Raw genomic sequence first — 23549 nt, forward strand, 5'->3', positions numbered from 1 at the left:
ACTCATGAAATTCCCCACCACAATCTAGCTGACTTCGAGCCTTGGCTCGGATATGCCACTGAAGGGCAAGCAGTTGGTGGTATACCCTTTGAAAACACTTTGGAGGGCCCTCAGTTTCGCCCACAACCACAACCATTGCATTTTGCGGTGGGAAGAGCCCCTCCTGCTATGGCCGAAAAGGGAGAGGTGGATCATCTAAAGGAAAGGCTCAGGGCCATTGAAGGAGGTGAAGATTATGCCTTTGCTAACCTAGAAAAGTTGTTCCTAATACCCAAACATGGTCATTCCCAAGTTCAAGGTGCTGGACTTTGACAAGTACAAGGGGACTACTTGTCTCAAGAACCATCTAAAGATGTATTGTCAGAAGATGGGGGAATACGCAAAAGATGAGGAATTGCTGATACATTCCTCCCAAGAAAGTCTTACTGGGGTAGCTGTTACCTGGTACACTAACTTGGAACCTTCCCGAGTCCATTCTTGGAAGGACCTAATGGTTGCCTTTGTTAGGCAGTATTAGTACAATTTTGATATGGTTCTGGATAGGATGCAACTACAGAACATTTGCAAAAAGGGGGACGGATCTTTCAAAGAACACGCCCAAAAGGTGGAGGGATCTGGCGGCCCAAGTGGTACCCCCAATGATGGAAAGGGAGACGATAATCGTGATGGTAGACACATTATCGATACTCTACTATGAAAAGATGGTGGGCTACACACCCTCAAAGCTTTGCGGATTTGGTCTTCGCCAGTGAAAGGATCGAAGTGGATCTGAAAAGAGGCAAATTTAATCATCCTGCTTAAACGAATGAGAAAACTGGGGCAAATAAAGAGGGTGAGGATGAGGGAGAAACCCATGCTGTGACTGCCATTCCTATACGGCCAAGTTTCCCACCAAACCCAACAATGTCATTACTCAGTCAATAACAAACCACCTCCTTACCCACCACCCAGTTATCCACAAAGGCCATCCCTAAATCAACCACAAAGCCTGTCTACCGCACTTCCAATGACGAAGACCACCTTTAGCACAAACAAAAAAAAAACACCAACCAAGAAATGAATTTTGCAGCGAAAAGCCTGTAGGATTCACCCCAAATTCCGGTGTCATATGCTAACTTGCTCCCATATGTACTTGATAACGCAATGGTAGCCATAACCCCTGCTAGGTTCCCTCAAACCCCCATTTTTCTGAGGATATGACTCGAACGCAACATGTGCATATCGTGGGGGAGCCCTGGGGCATTCCATTGAGCACTGTATGACCCTCAGGCGTAAGGTGCAAGGTCTAATTGATGCGGGCTAGCTGAAATTTGAGGAGAATCGCGTGTAAATCCTGACATTGACAAGAGATGCCACACATGGGGCAATTTTGAAAGCTGTTGTTAGATGTCTCTAATGACTCATCAGGATTTTCAAGTGCAAGCCATTGGTCAGTTTGCTCAAGCGACCTGTGCTCCTGAGTTTGGACTTCCAAGACCGTTCAATCAGAGATTACTCGTCTTGCACGATGGTGGGGGTGCCGTAAAACAACGAGCAAAGTTCAAAACAAATAAGTTTCAAAATAAAAAAATAATAAAAAATAAAAAGGCATTTGATTGACTGTGTTTTCAAGTAAAAATATAGACATTCATGTGACCTCATTTTGTCTTTTTAGAGAGAAGTGAGTTATCAAGAATAGGATGTTGGACAAATGGCCTCAGTTACCTTAAGAAAAAGGGGGGTTGAATTAAGATGCAAATATTATTCCCCAATTAAACTTTCACTCTCTCTTTTCGGATTAACAATGCACATAGGGACAACCCTTCCCTTGTGTTCAAGAATCCCCTACAACAAGAGACCCACGGTCTCTTAATCCCTTTTCAGAAAAAAGAAGAAGAGAAGAAGAGGTCTCTCGTAAAAAGAGGTAGATTGTAAAATAAAGATCAATCAAAAATTCCTTATTGAATAAACAAGTGGTTGACCAAGGAATCTTTTTGAGAGGATAAGACATTTTCAGTTCAGAAAAACTCTCGATCTTTCGAGAGGATAAAACTGTTTGGGCAATGAAAACTCTCTTTAAAACATTTGAATGGCCGTTCATAAAACATTTGAATAGATATGTCTCTTGGAAATTATTTTCTGAAAATCCCCTCTAGTAATCAATTACAAGACTTATGTAATCGATTACAGGTTTTAAAAATTTGAATTAAAACATTTTCAAACTGCTGGTAATCGATTACCAGAGAGCAAATCTCAATTTGAAAGGATAGAATTCCTTGGTCAAACCTTTTGCTTCAATTTGGAAACTTCTTCCTAAGATTCTAGAGATCAACTTGATCATATATCTTGATTTTCTTGGATTCTTGTCTTGAATAAAACTTGGAAGCACTTGATCCTTTGGCATCATCGAAACATCAAAACATTTTGCTTCTACATAGGAGTCATTTGACTTAATCCATCAACTGAAAGATCCTTCAATTATTTCTCGTCCTTGGAAAATTCTTTTTGCAAGAATCAACTGCTTCTTTCATTCTTCCTCACTACGAGGTCGTGAAAACAAGACAACACTTGGTACCTCTAAGCCCTAGCTGGGGCAACGAAAGGCACTATGCAAAAACCTCAAGCGAACCTAGGGGCAGATTAGCAGTTCTCACCCAATAGGTTCCCTCCTACAAGGTCATGACGAAAGGCAACGATTGGTACCTCAAAGCCTTACGCTGGGGCAATGAGGGGCATCGTGCATGAGCCTCAAGTGAACATAAGGGCCGATCAAAAGTTCACACCCGTCGATGTTTTTTTAACAAGAAAAAAAGGGAGACAAGCCCTGGAATTTTAATGGATTGATCAAACATCAAACGACTCCATTGTCGTCACTCCAAAATGGTCAAGTGACTAAATCAAATAGAACACACACTCTGAGGGAGTTCCCGGAGAGGTTTGCAAAAAAGATAGGATGAGGTTGCATGAATTATCACCTCTTTCAAAAGGACAGTCAATCTGTGTTTTCCAAAAAAAATTTTTCAAAATAGGGGAAGAATGTCATGAACATTGTACAACTTTCCATTACATTGCATTGTTTCAAATGAAGTCCGCATTTACCAAATTTCACGACAAAGGTTGCATGCATCTGCATCCCTAAAAATCATGTTAACTGCATAGATTTCCTACATCTAATGTCCAAATCTTGTGGATTTGGGATGACCGGCCCTCTCGATGAGTCGATCTCTTGCTTTCTCATAAGGGTGGACCCTTGGGTACTTGTACCTATCACCTTTAGAGGACTACACGTCCTTGCCTTGAGAGGACAACATGTCCTCGCCATCAGAGGACTACATGTCCTCGCCATCAGAGGACTTCATGTCCTCGCCATCAGAGGGCTGCACGCCCTCACCTCCAGAGGACTACCTGTCCTCGCCTTGAGAGGGCTACACGCCCTCACCTGGGGTACTAGTTACCCTCACCGTTGAGAGGACTACACGTCCTTGCCTGGAGAGGACTTCATGTCCTCGCCATCAGAGGGCTGCACGCCCTCACCTCCAGAGGACTACCTGTCCTCGCCTTGAGAGGGCTACACGCCCTCACCTTGGGTACTAGTTACCCTCACCGTTGAGAGGACTACACGTCCTTGCCTGGAGAGGATTACACATCCTCACCATCAGAGGGCTGCACGCCCTCACCTCCAGAGGACTACACGTCCTCGCCTTGAGAGGGCTACACGCCCTCATCTTGGGTACTAGTTACCCTCACCGTTGAGAGGACTACATGTCCTCGCCTTGAGAGGGCTACATGCCCTCACCTTGGGTACTAGTTACCCTCACCGTTGAGAGGACTACACGTCCTCGCCTTGAGAGGACTACACGTCCTCACCATCAGAGGGCTGCACGCCCTCACCTCTAGAGGACTACATGTCCTCGCCTTGAGAGGGCTACACGCCCTCACCTTGGGTACTAGTTACCCTCACCGTTGAGAGGACTACACGTCCTCGCCTTGAGAGGATTACACGTCCTCACCATCGGAGGGCTGCACGCCCTCACCTCTAGAGGACTACATGTCCTCGCCTTGAGAGGGCTACACGCCCTCACCTTGGGTACTACTTACCCTCACCGTCAGAGGACTACACGTCCTCGCCTTGAGAGGACTACGCGTCCTCACCATCAGAGGGCTGCACGCCCTCACCATCAGAGGACTACACGTCCTCGCCTTGAGAGGGCTACACGCCCTCATCTTGGGTACTAGTTACCCTCACCGTTGTGAGGACTACACGTCCTCGCCTTGAGAGGACTACACGTCCTCACCATCAGAGGGCTGCACGCCCTCACCATCAGAGGACTACACGTCCTCGCCTTGAGAGGGCTACACGCCCTCACTTTGGGTACTAGTTACCCTCACCGTCAGAGGACTACACGTCCTCGCCTTGAGAGGACTACACGTCCTCACCACCAGAGGGCTGCACGCCCTCACCTCCAGAGGACTATAAGTCCTCGCCTTGAGAGGGCTACACGCCCTCACCTTGGGTACTAGTTACCTTCACCTTCAGAGGACTACACGTCCTCGCCTTCAAAGGGTCATGTACCTTCAACTTCAGAGGACTACACGTCCTCGCCGTCAAAGGGTCATGTGCCTTCACCTTTGTAGGGCTACACGCCCTCGCCTTCAGAGGACTACACGTCCTCACCTTTAGAGGACTACACGTCCTTGCCATCAGAGGACTACATGTTCCCCATTTTCAAAGGGGGGCATGCCCTCACCTTTAGAGGATTGCACGTCCTTGCCATCATAGGACTACACTCCCTCGCCTTCGAAAGGCAACGCATCCTGAACTTCAGAGGGCTACACGCCCTCGCCTTTAGAGGACTACGCGTCCTCACTTTCAGTGGGCTCCACATCCACACCTTAAAAGAATTTAAGGTCCTCTGCCCTTAAATGCTTAACCGAGACTTGCACTCCCGGTTAAGGGACCAGTAGTTTCCTTTTAACGGTTCCTGGGCCATCCCCTGATATTGGAGGAGGGCCAACTGTGCGAGCACAACTAGAGAGGGAGGCTATCACACTGCTACTATGCATACTGGGGCAAGATTTCACCCGTGCCGCTGCAAAGAGACGAGTGCGGATCATGCGCACCAACATGACCACTCTTACACAGATATAGATGACATTGCTACTTAGCAACATTCTGCCCAGCGACCGCAACGCCAATCTCCCCCTGCAAAAGTATCAGTTGGTCTGTGTCGTCCCGATATGGGTAAGTATGCATATAGTTCAACTGATTTCTGATTTCATCTATTGTTTGCAGGGATCGCACCCACAAGACACCCAGTGGACCCGGAAAAGTCCAACAGGGCCCTGGGGTTTCCAGCTCTGGTTACGGGCCTCTATCAGTCCTACAGGGTGCCCGTACCCCCCCGGCAAGGTTATGTCATCATAGGTAAGTATGCACATCACTCAACTGATTTCTGATTTCATCTATTGTTTGCAGGGATCGCGCCTGCAAGACACCCAGTGGACCCGAAGAAGTCCAACAGGGTCTTGGAGTTGTCAAGCTCTAATTACGGGTCTCTGTCAGTTCTACGGAGTACCTGTCACCTCCAGCAAGGTTAGAGCGTTGCCTACGACACATGGCCGACCAATAGGCAACCAAGTCCAAAGCCAAAGGTAAGGAAAGTACTAGGTCAGTGACCGACAAGTCATAAGGCGTCCAGCTAAAGACGTTAAAGAAGCGCTACTAGGAGGCAACCTAGTACCTTTTGAATCTATGCTTGTTATTTGATCACTTTTTATAGTAGGACGCACCTAGTTGCTCATGATCCTGGGGATTTAAATAAAACAAGCGCAAGCTCGAAAGGTAGTCATACCTCACAAAATATATATATGTATGTTTAGGTAGTGAAAATACCTTAGATATGCATATATGTAAACAAAAAACACTTCACAAAATATATATATGTATGTTTAGGTAGAAAGATGCCTTGGATATGCATGTATGCAAACAAAAAACACTTCACAAAATATATATATGTATGTTTAGGTAGAAAGATACCTTAGATATGCATGTATGTAAACAAAAAAATACTTCACAAAATACATATATGTATGTTTAGGTAGAGATATACCTTAGATGTGCGTGTATGTAAACAAAAAATACCTCGCAAAACATATATATGTATGTTTAGGTGGCAAGATACCTTGGATATGCATGTATATAGCAAAAATACCTCACAAAAATATGCACATGTTTAGGTAGCAAAATACCTCATGAAAAAAAAAAAGAAGAAAAAAAAAAAAAAAAAAGAAAACAAACAAGAAAAAGAAATAAACAAATGAAAGTGAAAAGAAAAAAGAGAGCAAATAAGAAAAAAGCAAATAAGGAAAAAGGTGAAAAAAAAAGAAAATAAGTTGTTAAGCTGAAAAACCAACATGCTTTTGAAAAGAGACGATTTCCCAACTTTTCTTTGAAAAAGTTCATTGATCATAACCAATTTTTGGAAAATGTGTCTACACCTGAAGGGTGAATGCTGTGAAATTTCCCCGGACGCCCGAAATGGACTCGGGTGAATGCACACATTGATAAAAGAACATATTTTGGAAACATTGGGTTGATTAAAATAGAGGAAATGAATCCTGAGCCCTAGCATCACATGACCATAAAAATTTGACATTTGAGTGTCCGCATAGATGCATGCATGACCAGTTTTGCATAAGGTTTCCAAATCATCATTTTTGCATTTGTGTCATGGAAATAATGTGGGGCACCCCTTTTTATCCTTGAACCAAACCAAACCCCGACATGTATCATGTCTAGCCATTCTACAAACCTTGAGCCAAAATCCTGACTCACCGTAATCCTTACCCTCGGAAGCAAAAAAGGAAAAGAAGGAAAATTTCCAATCAAAGAGAAAGTAAAAGGAAAAAAAAAGGAAAATTCCCCAATCAAAGAGTGGGAGAAAGCAAAAAGAAAAGAAAGAAAATTCCCAACCAAAGAATGGGAGAAAGTAAAAAAGGAAGGAAAGGAAACCACGACTTAAAATGGTCTTCTCCCTTTAATTACCAACCAAAATCCCGTGCGCTAGCGGCCCCTTTTTTCCTCGCCCCGCACTAAACGAAAAAAAAAACAGAAAAAAGAAAAAGCCAGAAAAATCAAAAGCCAAAAACACACAAAAGCCGAAAGAAGAAACCACCAAAAGAACCCATTCCCAAGGAAAGCCCTATTGATCCATGATCACGCGTGTAATTTTTGATTTGATAGGAAATAATTTGCAAAGTCAAGTCATGACATATCTATGGTTCGGAATTAGGATGAAACACTTACCTGTGCGAGATTGATACACTTTGAGTGGATTTCTTCTATTTTTGTCGAAACCAGTGTTTCCTCTAAATGGTCATTTAGAAACGAAATGCTAACATCCAAAATCTCATTTATGGTTATGGGAGATTTCATCAGCAGACTCTCCTTCCCTGGTAGGCGCATTGTTTGTCACTCAAATCATATGCTGCTCTAAATCAGTTGGAATATTTGTCTCTTTGCTAAAGCATGTTTGCATTTTAGTGGAGAAAACACCGAGACTTTTTCAAGTCTCACAAGTTATCCAGAACTACGTAGGTCTGAGTTCCTCATTGGAGGATACGTAGGAGCAAGAGCCTCGCTTTTGTCGACCACACCGTCTTTTGTTGCCATAACTCAAGAGCCGGTAGCCCGCGGAGATACCTTACGGTTATCCGCACCCTTTTGTCATCCAGAGGCGGCGGGCCCGATGACAAGCAGAGACCAAGTTTGGTCATTCTGCACACATGATACGCGGAGATACCTTACGGTTATCCGCACCCCTTTGCTATTTAGACACAGTTGTGTCCGATGGCACGCAGAGACCAAGTTTGGTCATTCTGCACACATGATACGCGGAGATACCTTACGGTTATCCGCACCCCTTTGCTATTTAGACACAGTTGTGTCCGATGGCACGCAGAGACCAAGTTTGGTCATTCTGCACACATGATACGCGGAGATACCTTACGGTTATCCGCACCCCTTTGCTATTTAGACACAGTTGTGTCCGATGGCACGCAGAGACCAAGTTTGGTCATTCTGCACACATGATACGTGGAGATACCTTACGGTTATCCGCACCCCTTTGCTATTTAGACACAGTTGTGTCCGATGGCACGCAGAGACCAAGTTTGGTCATTCTGCACACATGATACGCGGAGATACCTTACGGTTATCCGCACCCCTTTGCTAGGCAGACACAGTTGTGTCCGATGGCAAGCAGAGACCAAGTTTGGTCATTCTGCACACATGATACGCGGAGATACCTTACGGTTATCCGCACCCCTTTGCTAGGCAGACACAGTTGTGTCCGATGGCAAGCAGAGACCAAGTCTGGTCATTCTGCACACATGATACGTGGAGATACCTTACGGTTATCCGCACCCCTTTGCTATTTAGACACAGTTGTGTCCGATGGCACGCAGAGACCAAGTTTGGTCATTCTGCACACATGATACGCGGAGATACCTTACGGTTATCCGCACCCCTTTGCTAGGCAGACACAGTTGTGTCCGATGGCAAGCAGAGACCAAGTTTGGTCATTCTGCACACATGATACGCGGAGATACCTTACGGTTATCCGCACCCCTTTGCCAGGCAGACACAGTTGTGTCCGATGGCAAGCAGAGACCAAGTCTGGTCATTCTGCACACATGATACGCGGAGATACCTTACGGTTATCCGCACCCCTTTGCTAGGCAGACACAGTTGTGTCCGATGGCAAGCAGAGACCAAGTCTGGTCATTCTGCACACATGATACGCGGAGATACCTTACGGTTATCCGCACCCCTTTGCTAGGCAGACACAGTTGTGTCCGATGGCAAGCAGAGACCAAGTTTGGTCATTCTGCACACATGATACGCGGAGATACCTTACGGTTATCCGCACCCCTTTGCTAGGCAGACACAGTTGTGTCCGATGGCAAGCAGAGACCAAGTTTGGTCATTCTGCACACATGATACGCGGAGATACCTTACGGTTATCCGCACCCCTTTGCTAGGCAGACACAGTTGTGTCCGATGGCAAGCAGAGACCAAGTTTGGTCATTCTGCACACATGATACACGGAGATACCTTACGGTTATCCGCACCCCTTTGCTAGGCAGACACAGTTGTGTCCGATGGCAAGCAGAGACCAAGTTTGGTCATTCTGCACACATGATACGCGGAGATACCTTACGGTTATCCGCACCCCTTTGCTAGGCAGTCACAGTTGTGTCCGATGGCAAGCAGAGACCAAGTTTGGTCATTCTGCACACATGATACGCGGAGATACCTTACGGTTATCCGCACCCCTTTGCTATTCAGACACAGTTGTGTCCGATGGCAAGCAGAGACCAAGTCTGGTCATTCTGCACACATGATACGCGGAGATACCTTACGGTTATCCGCACCCCTGTGCCATTCAGACACAGTTGTGTCCGATGGCAAGCAGAGACCAAGTTTGGTCATTCTGCACCCATGATACGCGGAGATACCTTATGGTTATTCGCACCCATTCTTTTGTTATCTGTAAGACAGAACGCTTGATAGCATGCAGGGGCTGACACAGTCTTCTGCACCTTTTTGTTCCTCCGGGAACAACAAAGTCATTTACATGTGGAGATTTCATGGTCGCCCGCGACTCTCGTCAACCGAGAGGAGCGAAATTAGTGTCATACACTGATTTTCAGGGGACCTGTGCTTGATGACATGTGACCATTCTTTGGTCCTTGTGAGGTGCTTGGCACCCATCATTAGGCAATTTGTGAAATTCTGGGAACAACAAGTCATTTGCATGTGGAGATTTTATGGTCACCCGCGACTCTCGTCAAATCGAGAGGGACGAAATTAGTGTCTTATCTTTACTTTTCTTTTATCTCCAATAAAAGACAAGTAAAGAGGGGCAACTGTCATACCCTAATTTCGTCCGGGGACCTTTGCTCGACGACGTGCGACCATTCTTTGGTCCTCGTGAGGTGCTTGGCACCCATCATTAGGCAATTTGTGAAATTTCAGGACATGCCGGAAAACCAAAAAATATTGATGCACAATCCGTAAGTTTCCGTGACACACCGGAAATCAAAAGAAAGCATCGTTGCATAATTAAGTGAGGTTCCGTAACATTCCGTAAGTCAAAAAGGGGATGATTATGTAATCCGCAAGGTTCCGTAACATTACGGAAAGAAAACAAGTATCGTTACGAAATTCGTAAGTTTCCGTAACTTTACGAAAAAAGAATCACCAAAAAACAGCAGAGGGGGGTGTACTTAGTAAAAATGGGGGTGCAAATAGCACCCAGGCCCATTTGGGCCCTCCAGAAGATTCCTCCAGAAGGCGGTTGCTTCTGGAGGAAGCAACCCTGCTCGCCTGGGCGAGCTGAGCTCGCCTGGGCGAGCTGGGCGGCAACCACCTCCCCTATTTTGCTATAAATAGGGGAGGAATGCAAGAAGAAAGGGATCCCAGCCCCTTAGGCACTTCTCTCTCTTTCGAATTTGCTTGGAAAAATCGTTTCCGTGAAGAAAATCTAAGCCGAGGCGCTTCCAAAACGTTTTCGTAACGTTTTCCGTGAGGAATCTCGCAAAGGTTTGAACCGTTCTTCGACGTTCTTCATTCGTTCTTCATCATTCTTCGATCTTCAACGGGTAAGTGCCTCGAACCAAGCTTTTCGATTCATTCTATGTACCCGTAGTGGTCCACATTGTGTTTCGTGCATTTTGATTCTCGTTTTGTTTACTTTTTATACCCCCTGTTGACGTGCTTAAGCCATTTTACTTAAGTCGTTTCTCGCTTAACTTAAAAATAAAATAAATTTCCACCGAATGTTTGAATTGTATTATCCATTAGCTTCGGTTAAAATAAATTCCGACCGTTCGGTCATGCCGTAACCACGTTGGAAATCAAAAAGAGGTAAAAAAATAATATAATAATCAAAAAGACATCTTTTAGTAAAATAAAGCGGAAAATCAATCGGACGTTTTCTCTTTGGGATTTCTCATTCTTAACCGAATTGATTAATAACTAAAGTGAAACTAAGGCTAAAATCAACTCGCCTAGTCAAGCTCGTCCACAAAAATAGGCTTTTGAAGTTTGTCATTTCAATTTCTCACTAAGTAAAATGGATCATTTTTAAGGTCCAACGCCTTAAAATGATCACCACTTAAGTAAAAAAGAATCACTTGATAAGAAAGAACTACGTAGGTCTGATTTTCTCATCCCAAATTGAGGAATACGTAGGAGCAAAGGGAAACACCCTTGTCGACCACAAAAAAAGAAAAAAATATAAAAAGGGTATAAAGGATATAAGAACATAAAAGGGAACATAAAAATCAAAGTCATGTTTGCACCTTCGATTAAAGGCTGCCGTCCTTTGGGACGGGCGTGTGGGGTGCTAATACCTTCCCCGTGCGTAAATACAACTCCCGAACCTTTCACTAAAAAGTTCGTAGATCTCGTCTTTTCCGGTTTTTCCGACGTTTTCCTCAAATAAACGTTGGTGGCGACTCCGCGCGTATTCCTTTCGTGGAACACGCATCCCGCGAGTCACGCGTCGCCCTCCCGCCGAAGGGTAGGTTGCGACAGCTCCCTTTGAAGCTATGTATGGTAGAAGGTGTAAGACACCCCTATGTTGGCTAGAGCCCAGAGAATACCTCACCTTAGGACCTGAAATGGTACAACAAACCACTGAGAAGGTCAAGTTGATCCAAGAAAGGATGAGAACTGCTCAGAGTAGGCAGAAAAGTTATTAGGACAAGAGGAGGAAAGACTTGGAACTCGAGGTTGGTGATCATGTATTCTTGAGAGTCACTCCATGGACTGGGGAGGTGCATCAGTAGAAGATGCCAAGTGGGAATTAGAGAGTCAGATGCGAGCAGCCTATCCATCCTTGTTTGAGTCAGGTAAATTTTGGGGACGAAATTTCTAAAAGGGTGGGAGAGTTGTAACACCCTGAAATATTACTAATTATAAATCGATGTTTAATTGTATTTATCGTGTTATTTGACTATATGGTTGACTTGAATGAGTTGAGGTATGGGTTGAATTAGTCATGTGTGAATTTATTGATGTGGATGTTGAGTTATGTGGAGTTTTGTTGAGTTAAGTTGAAATTATGAGATTTCAAATTTTACCTAAATCTATTTCAGTAAAATCGCGATCCCGGATTCGTTAACCGTTGGATCGTCTTCAAATTTTGGCTAGAGGTTCCTAAGACAATTCCCCACATTCTTAGCATTGGGGTTTTTAAAATAACAACTTCTAATGTCTTTCTAAGTGCGAGGGGCACGCTAAGTGCAATTCCAAACCAAGAGGGAATTACGCTAAGCGAGAACTAGTGCATAGGGAGTTGCGCTAAGCGCGAATTGTCGTGCTAAGAGCAGAAAGCAGACTCCCGCTTAGCGAGACAAGCTCGCTAAGCGAAATATGTAGATTATAAATACGTTCTCCAGTGTGAAAAACATGATTTTCCCCCTCTACTTCTCTCCAAACGCCACCCAAACCCTAACACCTCCTTCTCCACCACCCATGACTACCGGTGGCCACCACGAGCCACCGTTGATTGTTGCCAAACCTCCACGCCAAGAAGAACGTTGTAATCGAGCGGAATCCTTAGAATCCTCCTCAAGGATTTGGTGGAGAAAATTCCCCCAATCCTTCATTATGTAGCTTCTTTGAGGTAATCTTGACTTCTAAGCCTTTCTCCTAGTTAGTTTGAGTTTCTCTTAGCATCTCTCGTGTTGGGTACTGTAATAGGGTGTTTTTACACTTCTTTTGAAAACCCTTGAAAATGAGACATTGTAAAAGTTATCCTTTTATAACATTGATGTTATTTTCGTGACCTTCACTGAACCCCGATCACATTGTCGTGAGTGAAATTTCAAAATGATGTCTCCTTTTAGTAGAATCAGAAACACCCCTTAGCCCTTTATGTTTTGACAGGGGTATTTGACTTTGAATATTGTTATTAACCTTATTTCTGAAATCTATACTAAATTTTCCTTCAATTTGGTATATAGAACCTTGTGTTTGGACTGACGAGCGTGAACGAGAGAGACCTCTGAGTGATGCAAAAAGGAACTGACAGAGAGCTCACGATAGGTGAGGGGGGTTTATTATCATTTACAATTTTTAATACCATAGTTGGGGTTCAGGGAACCTAACTATGGGGATGTATGCCTGTCCCTATTGCATGTTGGTTTTCAAGAAAACAATGTTTTTGATTAATGCGATGCGATATATCTATTATTGATGAATAACATTATTGTTTTTATTAGATTTGTATGGTCTGAAGACCTCGAGAGTGTGAATCTCAGGCATGAACTATACATATATGTATATGCGGAATGCGACTTACTAATGATACTATTATTGAGGATATTAATTGATGTGAGATGATGTTGTCATTGATGATTATGTTGATATAAGTTGATGTTGTTATTGATGATTATGTTAATTTGATATGATGTTGTTGTTGTGGATAATGTCATTGAAATAAGATGAGGCAATGTTGATGTAGATAATGATATTGAGGTGAGATGTTAATGATGTTGAAAATGTCACTGTGATGATGTATGTTGTGTATGTACATGGGGGATGCAGTGACTTTGTTGGATATCCTTGGTGGGGGAAATAAAGTGGTTAAAGATTTTTAAGCATCTATGGAGGGGGATGACTTAGAATCTTTAATTATCCACGACCAATGCATTGATAGTGCCCATGTTTCATACGTTGTATGTTGTGTATGTACATGGGGGGTGCAGTGACCTTGTTGGATATCCCTAGTGGGGGAAATAGAGTGGTTAAACAGTTTTAAGCATCTCTGAAGGGGGATGGCTTAGAATCTTTAATTATCCACGGTCAGTGCATTGATGGTGCCCATGTTTCATACGTTGTATGTTGTGTATGTACATGGGGGGTGCAGTGACCTTGTTGGATATCCCTGGTGGGGGAAATAAAGTGGTTAAAGAGTTTTAACCATCTCTAGAGGGGGATGACTTAGAATATTTAATTATCCACAGTCAGTGCATTGATGGTGCCCATGTTTCATACTTCATATGACATGAAAATAGTATAAACTTTGTCAGTAAGTACTTGTAGTTTCTCATGAGGAGGAATACTTGTACTTGGGGCATGTCACTTGGTTTGGAACTCCCTTGAGACTCAGGCTGATCACCATGGGGGGGAGTTGCCTATGCACGACAGGGTGACCTCGACACTTACTGCCTAGTTTTCCTAAGTGAGAGTGTCGTGTGGACATGCTTAGGCTATTTCCATTGGGATGGTACCACAATACATTTGAAAGTTGAGGTCAGGTGCATGCATCATATTGAGCATGATTGATTGGAACTATGAACGTATGATGACTATTCATTGAGTGTGTGTTGGGCTAATTAATATTTGTGTAAGCTTATGATATTTGTTAATGTTTTCTTACTAATTGTGGTTATGTGCTTTTTTTTTTCTATTAATTTCTTTTATAATAAGCTCACCCCTCGCAATATTTTTGTCGTGTGGTTGGTACGTGTGATGATCGCGAACCTTTGTTTGTGGGAGTAGAATGGTAGCAGTAGAGTACGAGAAGTGAAATTCTTTTGTGGAGTCGCCGAGCTGACGTGATGACGTTTGGATTATTTTGGGTGAGAGTTGTGTTTTGTTAATCAACTCCTCCATAGCTGGTTCCATTATGTGAATGATGTGTATTGAGTTACTATACATACATACATACATACATACATACATATATATATATACATATATATATATATATATATATTCACTTAAGTAATGGTGCTTTTTTTGGTAAATGTATATCGAGAAAAAAATTACATTCAATTTTCATAAGCAAATTAATGAAGTTTTCATTTAAAAATTGAAATTCTCGTGATTTAGAATGGTGATATCGTATCGATGAGGCGGGTCGTTACACTTGGTCATTTATACTCCTCTTTTAAATCTCATTAATTATGTATAAGCTTTGGTGAGTTCATGAGATAATTCAAGAAAAATGACTAAGTATCAAATATGAAATTTAAAAAGCAAAGTTAGAGATACTAGGCTGCCTCCTAGGAGTGCTTCTTTAACTTCTTTAGCCAGACGCGGGGTGATGATCGATCTGATCATAGGCCTAGCACCTGTTAGTACCTGCCCTAGTGCTTTGACAAAGAAAATGTTATTTTGCAAATGTGAAACAATACTACAAGATGCTTGTATCACCTTTCACTTGCCCCTAGTGCTTACCCAAGTCGGTGTGGTGTTGACCAACACCCAAAATGACTCTTCGTTCATTTTCCGATTTGCAGGGTCCCTTGATGATAAGATGTAGATGCATGCATGTTTATGATCGAATGTTAAAATGTAATAATTAAATGAATGTTGTCCTATTCAATTTTACTTAACGCTTACGACACCCCTGCTGAACGTGCCAAAGTGGCTCTGGAATAAGTGAGCAAAAACAAGAATGTATGTTCTTAAAGACAATAAAATGTAAAGGACACAACACTGGAGGTAGAGATCCAAATCATTAATCCATATTTATTAATGTTGTGATTATGTTTTACAAAAATTTTAAAACTCAGAGATCCATATTAGTCCTTGAGGAAGCCCAAACATTGAGTCTTCGAATTGCCACAAGCATCACGTGTAATACCGCTTGACGATGTCGGAGTTCACAGGCGAAGGCAGCTCTTCGTCATCCATGTTCATAAGCAACAACGCTCCTCCTGAGAAAGCCTTCTTCACAAAAAATGACCCTTCATAGTTCGGGGCCCATTTCCCTCTGTGGTCCTTTTCAACCTAAGACACCTTCTTTAGAATAAGGTCCCCCTCGCTGAACTTACGCGGACGCACCCTCTTGTCAAAAGCATTTTTCGCTCTGTTTTGATATAGTTGCCCATGGCTCATGGCTGCCAATCTTTTACCTTTGATAAGATTCAACTGATCAAAGTGTGCTTGGGCCCATTCTAATTCTTCCAACCTCAACCCCGCTAGAATTCTCAAAGAAGGAACCTCCACCTCAAACGGGAGCACACCCTCCATCCCGTACACCAAAGAGAAAGGGGTTGCCGCAGTAGACGTGCGCACAGAAGTTCGATAACCATGCAATGCAAATGGGAGCATCTCGGGCCAATCCTTGTAGGACACAGTCATCTTTTGCATGATTTTCTTGATGTTTTTATTGGCAGCCTCAACTGCCCCATTCATCTTCGGCCGATAAGGCGTGGAATTATGGTGTTGGATTTTGAAATTGTCACACATTTCCTTCATCATTTTGTTGTTCAGATTGGTGGCATTATCAATGATAATTTTCCTAGGCAACCCATATCTGCAGATTATCTACTTTTTGATGAACCTGATCACCACATTCCTAGTCACACTAGCATATGAAGTTGCTTCCACCCACTTGGTGAAGTAATCAATGGCGACTAAGATGAAGCGATGCTTGTTGGAAGCCTTAGATTCGATGGCCCTGATCATGTCTATGCCCCCACATAGAGAATGGCCAAGGTGCTTCCAAGATGTTCAATGGTACAGGTGGAGCATTAACATTATCAGCGAAGGTCTGGCACTTATGGCATTTCCTTACATGAATGCAACAATCGCTCTCCATAGTGAGCCAATAATACCCTGCTCTCATAATCTTTCAGGCCATGGCATGTCCATTGGCATGCATACCAAAGGATCCCTCTTGCACCTCTATTAGCATCTGTTTGGCCTCTCTTGCATCCACACGCCGAAATAATACCATGTCATGGTTCCTCTTGTACAAGATATTTCCACTCAAAAGGAAATCGGCCGCCAACCTTCGTAACGTCCTCTTGTCATTGTCAAAGGCCTCAGGCGGGTATTCCTTGTCTTCGATGTATCGTTTGATATTGAAGTACCAAGGCTTACCATCCTCCTCTTTTTCTATAAAACAACAATGTGCAGGCTTACCACGACATCTAATTTCGATGTACGGCAAATCCCCATGCGGGCTTAGTTGGAACATGGACCTAGAGTGGCAAGGGTGTCGGCCATCTGATTTCCACTCTAGCAATGTGATGAAATGATATATCATCAAAGGATTCCATCATTTTCCTGATGTAAGCCTGGTAAGGCACCAATTTGTGGTCTTTTGTCTCCCATTCACCCTTCAATTGATGAATTACCAATGTCGAGTCCCCGTATACCTTAAGCAACTTGACCCTGAAGTCGATCGCCGCTCGGATCCCAAGGGCACATGCCTCATACTTAGCTATGTTGTTTGTGCAGTCGAAACCCAACCTAGTCGTGAAAGGTATATATTGTTCGTCCGGGGAAACCAATACTGCCCCAATTCCATGGCCTAGTGCATTAGACGCGCCATCAAACCACATAATCCACTTGTCTCTATCGTCATCTTCTACTTCCTCCTCAAACAAGGTCATGATGTCCTCATTAGGGAATTCTGGATGCATAGGTTGATAGTCATTTTTGGGTTGTTGAGCTAGGTAATCTTCCAAGGCACTTCCTTTTATTACCTTCTGAGTGACATAGACAATATCGAATTCTAACAACAGAACTTGCCACCGAGCTATCTGTCTGGTGAGGGCGGGCTTTTAGAAGATATACTTGATGGGATCCATTTTGAACACCAACCAAGTAGCGTAATTCAGCATATACTGCCTCAGACGATGGGTTACCCATACCAAGGCACAACACGTCCTCTTAAGCAAAGAATAGTTCATCTCACATGCTGTGAACTTCTTGCTCAAGTAATAGACGACCCGCTCCCTTTTTCCAGACTCATCGTGCTATCCCAGCACATACCCCATTGACCCATCTAATATACTCATGTATAGGATAAGAGGTCTTCCGGGCACCGGTGGTACGAGCACAGGGGGATTGATGTGCCATTATTTTCTCATATTTCTTAACCCTTTTTGCACCATTTTAATTATTGATTAGTCTTAATTGTCAAATTAATTAGGCAGTTTTATTATTTGGGCTCATTCAACTAATTTGATGTTTTTAATCTAATTTCAGGAATTAATGAAGCATTGGGCTTGAATCCAGAATTGGGCTTGGACTTGAAGAGGGCAGACTATTTTATTCAACCCAATTTTATCTTATCTAGACTTTATCTTATCTAGATATTATTTAGATTTGATCTCATCTAGATATTATTTCATCTAGATCTTATCTTATCTTATCTATATTTGATTTTATTTTATTTATGGGCTTAGATTTAAAACAGATTTGTAAGTTTTGGGGCTGAAAAACTATATAACAACACCAAGGTTCTAGTTTAGGTTCTCTTCTCTCTCTCCTCTCCTCTCTCTCTTTTTCGTTTTAGTTTTAGAGTGCTACTCTCTTTTTCGTTTTAGTCACTTTTAGTTTTAGCAATAAAATTTCGTTCTTGCTTCAATCTACAATTTCGTTTTCTATTGATTAAAGGAAGGCTAAGTCTCCAGCGTTGTTTTCTCTTGAGGATCAAGCACAGCTCTCTTTGAGGTTCTATTATTACTATTAAATTCTGATTAGTTTTTCCTCTTCACCAATTACTCTGTATTTGTTGCTATTAATCCATGCATGCTTAATGCTTGATTAATTGTCTCCGCTTAATTTACATTCATGCTTAATGATCGTTCATGATTAATTGATGTATGTGTTGCTTAATCACATAATGAATGCCTTATGTTAAATTTCGCTTAGTAATTTAATTTAGGGTTGGATTAAGTGGTTGAACTGATAAAGGATAAACTCTCGTGACCTAGGATAAGAGACTTGCTTGTGAATCAAGGGGAAGCAACGTGTTTTAATTATGATATTTTCTAATTCACATCTATTCGTTGTTTAATTTACAAAAGCAAACAACCCCCTCCCCCAATTCGTTACTATTTTCCTACTATCTGTTATGAACATTTGGTTTATCATTGCTCATTGGGAAATGACCTAGGATCACTTCCTAGTTACTGAATTTTAATGATTATTTGATTCGGGTACGGCCATGATCAAATTTGGCGCCGTTGCCGGGGAGCAGTGTCCAAAGGTTCATAATAGCTAGTGATTCGTGTTTTATGTTTAGTTGTTTTATGCTTTCGTGTTGTGTTAGTGTTACGTTAGTGTTGTTTAGTGTCTTGTTATTTTGCTTAGTGTGGTGTTTTGTTTTAGTTTTTCTGTTCAGCGCTTCTCCTGTTTTAGTTTTTGTGTTTTGTTGTGAATGGTGCTTTGCGACGGATTTAGTGACCACTTTTGTTGATCTGGAAAACAGAGTAGTAGTGCAAATCCCTTAGCGACTGAATTAGTGACTACTGCTGACAATTTAATTGGCATTTTTGTTTTGATAGTTAGGGTTTTTATTTTTGGCTGAATTTTGGTGTGGTAGGTTCTTTTGACTCATATTTTGTGTGAAAAATACCAGGAACACTTGTTGTGGCCAGATTTGAGAGATTCAAAAAAATTTGAGAACTTGTGTTTAGCAAAACTTCAAACGGCCATAACTTTTGCTCCGGGTATCAGAATGACTATTATTATATATGTATTTGGGGTAGAAAAAAATTTCCCATACTATGGTAGCTTGCGGAAGGCTGGCTGAGGTCTCTAGCTCGCCAAAATCGCCTGTTTACTAGTTTTTCTTTTTCAAGTTTTATTGTTTTATTTTTCTAAATTTTCCTTAGGTAGTTTCCATAGTTAGACTTTGAATTTTTGCCTGAAAATTTTTGTGCCATGTTTTCATGATTTTAGGGTGTTGCTCACAAAATTTCAAGTCATTTGGATATCATTTGAGAGTAGCTATAGTTCAAACCTACATTGTTACTTGCATAAGAAGGCAACTAGTTGTGAATGTTGAATGTAGTGTATGACTAGAGACAATCCATCTAACTTACAACCCTTTGATCCTGAGATAGATAGGAAATTTCATAGATTAGTTAGGCATCATTTTGTACCTTTTGAGCATCCTGAGCATTCTGTTATTGGTGAGACTGAGCATTTTGTGGTTGGTAATTTTGAGCATCCTGGTTTTGAGCATTATAGTTTTGAACATTCTGATTTTGAGCATTCTGAGAACATGACCAAACCTCCACCCCGTGAGAGGACTCTAAGGGAAATGGCTGCACCTGATTTCACCTACGAAAGCTTGTGCATCCAATACCCGGATGAGGATGTCCCATATGTTCTTAAAACTGGACTGATCCATTTGCTTCCAAAGTTTCATGGCCTTGCAGGTGAAGACCTGCACAAACATCTGAAAGAATTCCATATTTTCTGCTCCACCATGAAACCCCTAGATGTCTAGGAGGATCACTTATCTCTGAAGGCTTTTCCTCATTCTCTGGAGGGAGTGGCAAAGGATTGGCTATATTACCTTGCTCCAAGATCCATCACGAGCTGTGATGACCTCAAGAGAGTATTCTTAGCAAAAAATTTTCCCTGCTTCCATGACCATGACCATCAGAAAAGATATTTCATGAATTAGGCAACTCAGTGGAGAGAACTTATATGAATACTGGGAGAGATTTAAGAAATTATGTGCCAGTTGTCCTCACCACCAGATTTCTGAGCAGCTTCTTCTCCAATATTTTTATGAAGGACTTAGTAACATGGAGAGAAGTATGATAGATGCTGCCAGTGGTGGAGCCCTTAGAGACATGACTCCTGTTGAAGCCAAAAATTTAATTGAGAAGATGGCTTCAAACTCCCAGCAATTTAGTGCTAGAAGTGATGCTATTGTCATTAGAGGAGTGCATGAAGTAGCCATGAATTCATCTTCATCAGCTGAGACTAAGAAGCTTGAAGGTAAAATAGATGCCTTGGTTAACCTGGTAACCCAACTGGCCATGAATAAAAAATCTGCACCTGTCGTCAGACTCTGTGGTTTATGCTCCTCTGCCGACCACCACACAGACCTTTGCCCTTTTGTGCAACAATCTGAACCAATTGAACAGCCTGAAGCTTATGCTGCAAACATCTACAATAGACCTCCTCAACCTCAGCAGCAAAATCAGCCACAACAGAACAATTATGACCTCTCCAGCAACAGGTACAATCCCGAGTGGAGGAATCATCCCAACCTTAGATGGTTGAATCCTTCACAACAACAGCAACAACAACAACAACCTTATTTTTAGAATGTTGCTGGCCCAAGCAGACCATACGTTCCTCCACCAATCCAGCAACAACAACAACAACAACAACAACCCCAGAAACAACAAACAATTGAGGCTCCTCCGCAACCTTCCCTTGAAGAACTTGTGAGGCAAATGACTATGCAAAACATGCAGTTTCAACAAGAGACCAGAGCCTCCATTCAGAGCTTAACTAATCATATGGGACAATTGGCTACACAGTTAAATCAACAACAGTCCCAGAATTATGACAGATTACCTTCTCAATCTATCTAGAATCCCAAAAATGTGAGTGCCATTGCATTAAGGTCGGGAAAGCAGTGTCAAGGACCTCAACCAGCAACATCTTCCTCACTACAAATGAACCTGCCCAACTTCGCTCTACTCCAGAAAAAGATGATGACAAAAATTTAAAGAGTAAGTTACCTGACATATTCTATGCAGGTGAATCTTCCACTGGTAATTCTGATCTACAAAAGCAGCATATCCCTCTTCCATTCCCTCCAAGAGCAATTTCCAACAAAAAAATGGAAGAGGCGGACAAGGAGATCTTGGAAACATTTAGAAAAGTAGAGGTAAACATACCTCTGTTGGATGCAATAAAGCAAATTCCAAGATATGCTAAATTCTTGAAGGAGCTGTGCACTAATAAGCGGACGCTTAAAGGAAGTGAAAGAATTAGCATGGGCAGAAATGTCTCCGCATTGATTGGTAAATCTGTTCCCTAAATCCCTGAAAAATGTAAAGATCCAGGTACATTCAGCATACCTTGTATTATAGGGAACAATAAGTTTGACAATGCCATGCTAGATTTAGGAGCTTCTGTTAGTTTTATGCCTCTGTCTATTTTTAATTCTCTATCTCTTGGCCCCTTGCAGTCAACTGATGTGGTAATTCATTTAGCTAATAGAAGTGTTGTCTATCCTACTGGTCTCATAGAGGATGTCTTAGTTAGAGTTGGTGAACTGATTTTCCCTGTTGATTTTTATATTTTGAATATGGAGGAGGGATTTTCTAAAGGATCAGTTCCCATCATTCTAGGCATACCTTTTATGAAAACTGGTAGAACTAAGATAGATGTATATGCAGGCACATTATCTATGGAGTTTGGTGATATGACTGTTCATTTTAATATTCTTGATGCTATGAAACACCCATATGAAGATCTTTCTGTATTTCGTGCTGAAATAATTGACCATGTTGTTAATGAATACATGTCTGATCTTTATTCTAATCTGCATGTCTGTAACTCTTCATGCATTGAATCTGAATTTGTACTTGATCATATGTCTGAATTTGATGCTGAGAGTGATTCTGAATTTGATATTGATTACATGTCTGGTGATGTTTTACCTCTTGAGATTGATTTTATAGAGTCAGATAGAACTAACCATGTTTCAGGAAGTACACATACCTTTGACTTGCTTTATGAGGTACAGGCTGAGAAACCATCTCTTTCTACCACTATCCAGCCGCCCACACCAGAATTGAAGCCTCTGCCATCATATTTAAAATATGCTTACTTGGATGATAGCAAAAGTTTTCCAGTAATTATATCTGCCTCCCTTGCTGATGAGCAAGAGGAGAAGCTGTTATCTGTTCTCAAGAAGCATAAGAAGGCTATAGGCTGGACCCTGGCGGACATTCCTGGTATTAGCCTATCCACATGTATGCATCGAATAAATTTAGAAGATGGGGCTAAACCAGTAAGACAGCCATAGAGAAGACTCAAATCGGTGATTCTTGATGTAGTGAAGAAGGAGGTAACCAAACTTTTGCAAGCTGGAATCATTTATCCTATCTCCGACAGCCAATGGGTGAGTCCCGTCCAGGTAGTCCCGAAGAAAACCGACCTCACCGTGATAAAAAATGAGAAGGAGAAGCTGATTCCTACTCGGGTGCAGAACAGTTGGAGAGTCTGCATCAACTATAGGAGGCTGAACCAGGTTACCAAAAAGGACCATTTTCCCCTGCCATTCATTGAACAGATGCTTGAACACCTGGCAGGTAAATCTCACTACTGTTTCCTTGATGGTTTTTCTGGTTATATGCAAATCACTATTGCTCCTGAGGATCAGGAAAAGACCACATTCACTTGCCCCTTTGGCACTTTGGCCTATAGGAGGATGCCTTTCGGCCTGTGCAATGCCCCTGGTACCTTCCAGTGGTGCATGATTAGTATTTTCAGTGATTTTTTAGAAAATTGCATAGAGGTGTTTATGGATGACTTCACTGTATATGGATCCTCTTTTTATGTTTGTTTGGATAGTCTGGAAAAAGTTTTGAATAGATGAACTGAAACTAACCTTGTTCTAAATTTTGAAAAATGTCATTTTATGGTTGAGCAAGGTATAGTTTTAGGCCACATTATTTCCAAAAAGGGTATTGAAGTAGATCCTGCAAAAATTTCTGTTATTTCACAATTGCCTTACCCCTCTTGCGTGCGAGAGGTGCGATCTTTTCTT

At 42.2% G+C, this 23549-nt stretch overlaps 1 protein-coding gene and 1 non-coding gene across 2 annotated transcripts; both read right to left on the minus strand.

Annotated features, from left to right (window-relative positions):
* Positions 1-16637: 16637 nt before the first annotated feature.
* Positions 16638-17662, minus strand: LOC114373843. The gene is made up of 4 exons (XM_028331395.1): positions 17588-17662; positions 17167-17499; positions 16990-17026; positions 16638-16903 (listed from the first exon to the last, which is right to left on the minus strand). The coding sequence occupies exons 1-4, from the start codon at positions 17660-17662 to the stop codon at positions 16638-16640; spliced, it is 711 nt and encodes a 236-aa protein (XP_028187196.1).
* A 2744-nt stretch (positions 17663-20406) lies between these two features.
* Positions 20407-20513, minus strand: LOC114404600. The gene has a single exon (XR_003665051.1). It is a non-coding gene; the product is annotated as a small nucleolar RNA R71 (small nucleolar RNA).
* Between the last annotated feature and the right edge of the window lie 3036 nt (positions 20514-23549).

Source organism: Glycine soja, chromosome 2 (assembly GCF_004193775.1).
Source record: "Glycine soja cultivar W05 chromosome 2, ASM419377v2, whole genome shotgun sequence".
NCBI classification, from domain to species: domain Eukaryota; kingdom Viridiplantae; phylum Streptophyta; class Magnoliopsida; order Fabales; family Fabaceae; genus Glycine; species Glycine soja.

Coding starts and splice junctions, on each gene's coding strand:
- LOC114373843 (XM_028331395.1), bottom strand. CDS start 17,662: ATGGGTAACCCATCGTCTGAGGCAGTATATGCTGAATTACGCTACTTG. Junction 17,027..17,166: donor TCAGGGTCAAGTTGCTTAAG/GTATACGGGGAC, acceptor TCACATTGCTAG/AGTGGAAATCAGATGGCCGA. Junction 16,904..16,989: donor CGACACCCTTGCCACTCTAG/GTCCATGTTCCA, acceptor GTTGTTTTATAG/AAAAAGAGGAGGATGGTAAG.